General features: G+C 35.0%; 1 protein-coding gene and 1 non-coding gene across 3 annotated transcripts in view; one reads left to right on the top strand and one right to left on the bottom strand.

Moving 5' to 3' along the window:
• Positions 1 to 703: 703 nt before the first annotated feature.
• ADK (adenosine kinase) overlaps positions 704 to 6,000 on the bottom strand; it is a 518,992-nt gene continuing 513,695 nt past the window's right edge. For both annotated transcript variants that reach the window (XM_034662708.1, XM_034662709.1), the window contains exon 11: positions 704 to 1,528. In XM_034662708.1, the coding sequence (XP_034518599.1) occupies positions 1,404 to 1,528 (125 nt within the window). In that variant the 3' untranslated portion in view covers positions 704 to 1,403. The remainder of the gene's footprint in view (positions 1,529 to 6,000) is intronic.
• LOC117802897 lies at positions 3,261 to 3,366 on the top strand. The gene has a single exon (XR_004626407.1). It is a non-coding gene; the product is annotated as a U6 spliceosomal RNA (small nuclear RNA).

The raw sequence follows: 6,000 nt of genomic DNA, 5'->3' as shown, positions 1-6,000 counted from the left end.
TTAAAGTCTTCCTAAACATATAATAAACAAAAACTTGTACACTTTTCTATGGTTTGAATTCAGTTTTACAAATGTTACCTTTTTCTTTCTTTCTTTTTAAAAAATTTTACTTATTTATTTGAGAGAGAGCGAGCACATGTGTAAGCGGGGGGAGGAGCAGAGGAAGGCTGAAAGAGAGGGGGAAAGGATCTCAAACAAACTGCACACGGAGCCTGACGCAGGGCTTGATCTTACCACCCTGAGCCAAAACCAAGAGTCAGAAGCTTAACTAACTAAGCCACCCAGACGCCCACCTTTTTCTTCTTCAACAACAATCGTAATGATAAAAATAGCAGGTACTTATTAAGCACTTACTAGGCATGTAGCAAGCATTTTATACTTGGTGTTCTCTCTCAAATCATCTCAGTAATCTTGTACATGGAGTTATTATCCCATTTTATAGAAAGAAAATTGAAGATAAAAGAGGCAGAGTAATTTGCGCAAGGTTATATAAAGGTAATTAAGTCTGACTCCAGAGGTTCTATTATGCAATTCTGTTTTCCTTAAAACAGTGACTTACTGGTCTCAAATACTAAGTTATTTTTCAATGTATTATGTTGTTCTTTCTATCACCATCAATGAGTTAGGTATCATTTCGAGGCCCAATATTAAATAATGATCTTACTTCCTAAGTTTATTGAGCACAGAGCAAGGATAGAAAAAATTCCCATATAACAAGTTTTTATTTGTATCAAATCAGAGTACCATAGGTAAATATAAGATTATAATTTGAATATCATAATATAACATAATTTGGCAAATTGTTTAATTATCCAAAGTTTATTACATGTTTGAGTATGTGCTAAAGAGATTATTTGGCATAACTTGGCAAGATATATATTTCTGTACCTTATTTGACCATTTTTCATTTATATATGTGGTACACATATACGTATGTATGCATATACACACATACATATATACATACATAAATTCCTAAATTAAATACACTTGTATAAAAAGCTGAAGATTGATGTGTTAGAATTAATTCCTGTTTAAAAATCTATAATATTAAATTGCATCTGCATTCAAAGCAGAAATGTAAAAAAAACTGATCAATTTGCTAAATACGCATGAATTTACAAAGTAATTGAAAATGAAATAAAAATTTCCATTGAAATGTTATATTCCTGCTTAATCAACATTTAAGTGGCACTATCAAACTATGGAAATAGACATTATTTTTTTAGATTGTTGAGAGAATAAAGATTCTACTGAGCATTACTGTACTCCCTAAATTAAGAATGAATATTATTATAGTAGGAAAAGATGGCAGATAATTTTCTTCTTTATTAATATGGGAATTCTCAGGAAGCAATCAGGGCAGTGTCTATACTCCTGGGCTTGGGTTTCCTCCTTTTCTATCAGTGGAAGTCTGGCTTCTCAGGAAAAGTGCAGCCAGTCCGCCTAATTATGACGCTTGCGGCATAGTGGCCAGCACGGATGCATTCAGTCAGAGGCTTCTCAGAGACCAGTTGAGACAGAAAACCTGGAACACAGACAAACGGAAAAACATGAGTACTACATAACAGCATCAGAAAGGTCATATTGGGTCAGGCCAAAAGTCTATGCACCGATCCCTTTCTTCAGTGTTGATAGTTAAGTGTTTAACCTCAAATGTTAGAGCGTTCTTCCCTCAAACAGTATGAGCTTCCCTCAATATTTCTTTCAAAGAGCTCAAGCTGGGACATGACGACTTATCATGAAGTCACTCTAATCTTTGTATGCCTAAAGCATCATCATGCTTTCCTTTAGTTTTGAGATTAAGAGGTTGTGAGTAAGAAGTACTGGCCAACTAATATTACCTTGGGTTTTCACAGCTGAGAAGGTATTAGTTATCCCTCTCTCCAGCTCTCTGGATTCCTTATGTGTTGTTATTCCTAGCACACTGCTTTTGGACAAAATTCTATCATCTGGATGTCTCTCCAAGTACAGATTTAAGAGCTGAAGAGTTACAAAGGACCTTACATCTCTCTTTTACTCCCAGGAGTAACAGTGAAATGATTTCTATAGTCAAACATCATGGACCAGCTTGACATTAAATAAATGTGATAAAGTAGAAAACAGTGTTGAGGACTTCTGTTTCTAAGAGGAAATAAAAGGAACCACATTTATCCTTTCTCCAGAAACAACTAAAATAGAGACAAAGTAAATGAAACAATGTTTTTCAAATACTGTAAAAGATCCATGAAAGAAGGGAAACAAATGGGATAAACTAAAATTGCTCTAGCTTACCACCTAGAGAGAGAGTTACTAGGCTACAGCACAAGGAGCGACAACCTAGGCAGAGCTCAACAGTGTCACTCAGCTGAGGAGATGGATTGGGGAGTCTAAGTAGGACAAAATTAAACATGTAGGCAGAGTGATCAGCAAAAAAGAGAGAGAAGACATAAATTACCAGTATTGGTAATAAAAGAGGTGATGTCACTATAGAGTCTACATGCACTAAAAGAATAATAAAGAAACATTAACAACTTTTTGCCAATAGATTTGACAAGTTGATGAATTGGACAAATTCCTGGAAAGACACAAACTATCAAAGCTGAAGCTCAGGAAGAAATAGATAACACGATTAGCTTTGTACCTATAAAATATATTGACTTTACAGTTAAAAAGCTTCCCATAAAGATAATTCCAGGTCCAAGTGGTGTCACTGGTGAATTCTACCAAATATTTAAGGAGTAAAAATAATATCAATGCTATACAATAACCTCTTCAGAAAGCTAGAAACTGAAAATACTTCCCAACTTATTCCTTGAGGACAGCATTACTCTGACACCAAAATAAAAAAAGATGCAAATACTTTAAAGAAAATTTTAGCAAATCCAATCCAATAGTATATTTAAAAAGATATTAAATTATTATCAGGTGGGGTTTATCCTAGGAATGCAAGGTTGGTTTAACATTCAAAAATTAATTAATGTAATTTAGCATAACTAACAAAACCATAAGATCACCTAATGCAAGAAGAAAAAGCATCTGGAAAATTCAATATATATTTCTAATAGCAACTTCAAGCAACCTAGGAATAGAAGGGAACCTGCTCAACCTGATAAAGGGAACTTATAAAACTTACAGTTAAAATTATTCTTAATGGTGGATGATGTAATGTTTTCCCCTTAAGATCAAGAACAAGACAAACATGTTTGTTCTTAAACACTGTACTGGACACTTTAGCCAGTGCAATAAGGCAAACAAAAGAAATAAACAAAAGGCATTAAGTGCTCACTTTGGCAGCACGTATACTAAAATTGGCATAATACAGACAAGATTAGCATGGCCCTTGCACAAAGTGACAAGCAAAGTCGTGAAATGTTTCCTATTTTAGAAAAAGGCATCAAGATGGAAAATGAAGTAAAACTGTCTTTATTTGCAGATGGTATGTCTATGGTTCTCCATGTTGGATAATTTTGCTCCCCCCACTGCCCCAGGACATTTGGCAATGTCTGGCAATTTTTGGTTTTCATAACTGGGGCAGAGGGTGCTATTGGCATCTAGTGAGTAGAGTGAGGGATGCTGCTAAAAGTCTTACAATGTCTATAATCTGAGATCGAGAAATTACTGGTCTTTGTAAAATATCCTATGGAATCTAGAAAAAAGTTACTAGAATACTAGAACTAGGAAGTGACCTTAGTAAAGTTGCAGGATACAAGAGCACTGTACAAAAATCAATTGAATTTTCATACCATATACACATCATACTGTGTGTATATATAGCAACTGTATATATTAGCAACAGTTAGAAATTGATATTAAAAATACCTTTCACCATACCATCAAATATGTGTAATACATGATAAAAGTGTAAGACCTACACACAAAATGACAAAATGATCCTGAAAAAAGCAGTAAAAGAAACCTACAAAAATGGGGAAATATAAAGTGTTCACAGTCCAGAAGATTCAATATTGTTAACAGCTCTAAAAAAATTTTCTGTGGATTTAATGTAATACCAATCAAAATTCCAGCAGGCTTTTCTTTTTTTAAAAAGATTTTATTTATTTATTTGTCAGAGAAAGAAAGAGAAACACAAACAGGGGGAGCAGCAGGCAGAGGGAGAAGCAGGCTCCCCACTGAGCAAGGAGCCCGATGTGGGACTTGATCCCAGGACCCTGGGATCATGACCTGAGCTGAAGGCAGATGCTTAACCAACTGAGCTATCCAGGTGTCCCTCCAGCAGGCTTTTCATACAGAAACTGAGAAGCTGATTCCAATACTAATGTGGAAATGAAAAAGACTAAGATTAGTCAAACACACCTTTGAAAAACAAGACTACCTGAGTTAAAACTTATGATAGAACTAAAATAATCAAGACACTACACTATTGGCATAAAAAAAACAAGTAGATCAAGGCAACTGCACAGTCCAGAAATAAACCTACTTCTATATCAACTGATTTTTGACAGAAGTATCAAAGCAATCCAGTGGAGAAGAGATAATCTTTTAAACAAATGGTCTTAGAACAGCTGGATGGCATATTTGAAAAAACAAACAAACCACTTCAACCCTTACCTCACATCACCTACAGAAATAACTTGAAATGCATCACAAATCTAAATATAAGAGCTAAAACTATAAAATTTCAAGAAGGAAACAGAAAATCTTAGTGATTTTGAATTTGCCAAAAATCTCTTGAGTAAGACATAAAAAGTACAAACTTTTATGAAGGAAAAAAATAACTGGAGTTTGCCAAATTAAATACTTCTACACCTCAATAAGAAACAACCCAATAAAAAATGGGTTCAATAAGAACTAGGATGATCGGTAGGGGAAGAAAGGGATAAAGAAAAGGGGGGTAATCAGAAGGGGGAATGAAACATGAGAGACTATGGACTATGAGAAACAAACTGAAGACTTCAGAGGGGAGGGGGGTGGGGGAATGGGATAGACTGGTGATGGGTAGTAAGGAGGGCACGTATTGCATGGTGCACTGGGTGTTATATGCAACTAATGAATCATCGAACTTTACATCAGAAACCAGGGATGTACTGTATGGTGATTAACATAATATAATAAAAAAATCATTAAAAAAATAAAACTTAAACTTGGACAATTAAAAAAAAAACGGGTTCAAAAGAGTTGGAACTAACATTTTAGCAAAGAAGATAAACAAATGCCAAATAAGCTCAGGAAAAGATGTTCAGTACCATTACTCATTAGAGAAATGCAAATTAAAATCACAATTAGATACTACTGCCAACCCACTAGAATGGCTAAAATTAAAAAGACTGACCATAACAAGTGTTGACACGGGTGTGGGTGATTTGAAACTCTCATATACTGATAGTGGGAATATGAAATGATAATACCACTTTGAAAACCATATGTCAGTGTCTTAAAAAGTCAAACATACAATTACCATATGACCCAGTCATTCTATTTCTAGGCATTTAATTCAAGGTAAATGAAAGCATATATTCACACCAAAGGCTTGTAGTAAATGTTCACAACAGCTTATTTATAATAGCCCCAAACTGGAAATGATCCAAATGTGGATGAGAAGAGGAAGGAAGCCAGGATTACAAAAGAGCATCGGAATAGTAGATATGTCTACACTGATGGTTTCATAGATGTGTGTATGCCTATGTTAACATTTGCAAAATTGTACACTTTAAATATGTGCAGTTTATTGTATATCAGTTATAGTAAAATAAAACTATAAAAGAAGAAAAAAGGGAAAAAGTGTTGTAGTTACAAATAAGACAGGTCAAGAACAGAAGAATCTGGGGCTACTTTCCCTCCAGGGGAAACGTGAGCTGCTTAGCAGCACTCAAATACTCAGAAGAACAGATAATGAGAAACTGTTCTGTAGCCAGACTTCCAGGCTGTTGCCTAGGCCCTGGCAGCCTGCTGGGGGTGAAGATTAATTGACAAGCTGTGCTATAATGACCTGTAGAGAGCATTTTAAGAGATTTACGTCCTTTCTTCTCTACCATTCTGACCACACAAGCTTTTTCCCTG

Source organism: Ailuropoda melanoleuca, chromosome 6 (assembly GCF_002007445.2).
Source record: "Ailuropoda melanoleuca isolate Jingjing chromosome 6, ASM200744v2, whole genome shotgun sequence".
Lineage (NCBI taxonomy): Eukaryota > Metazoa > Chordata > Mammalia > Carnivora > Ursidae > Ailuropoda > Ailuropoda melanoleuca.
The sequence above is the reverse complement of the archived record's forward strand: the minus strand, read 5'-3'. Positions and strand labels throughout refer to the sequence as shown.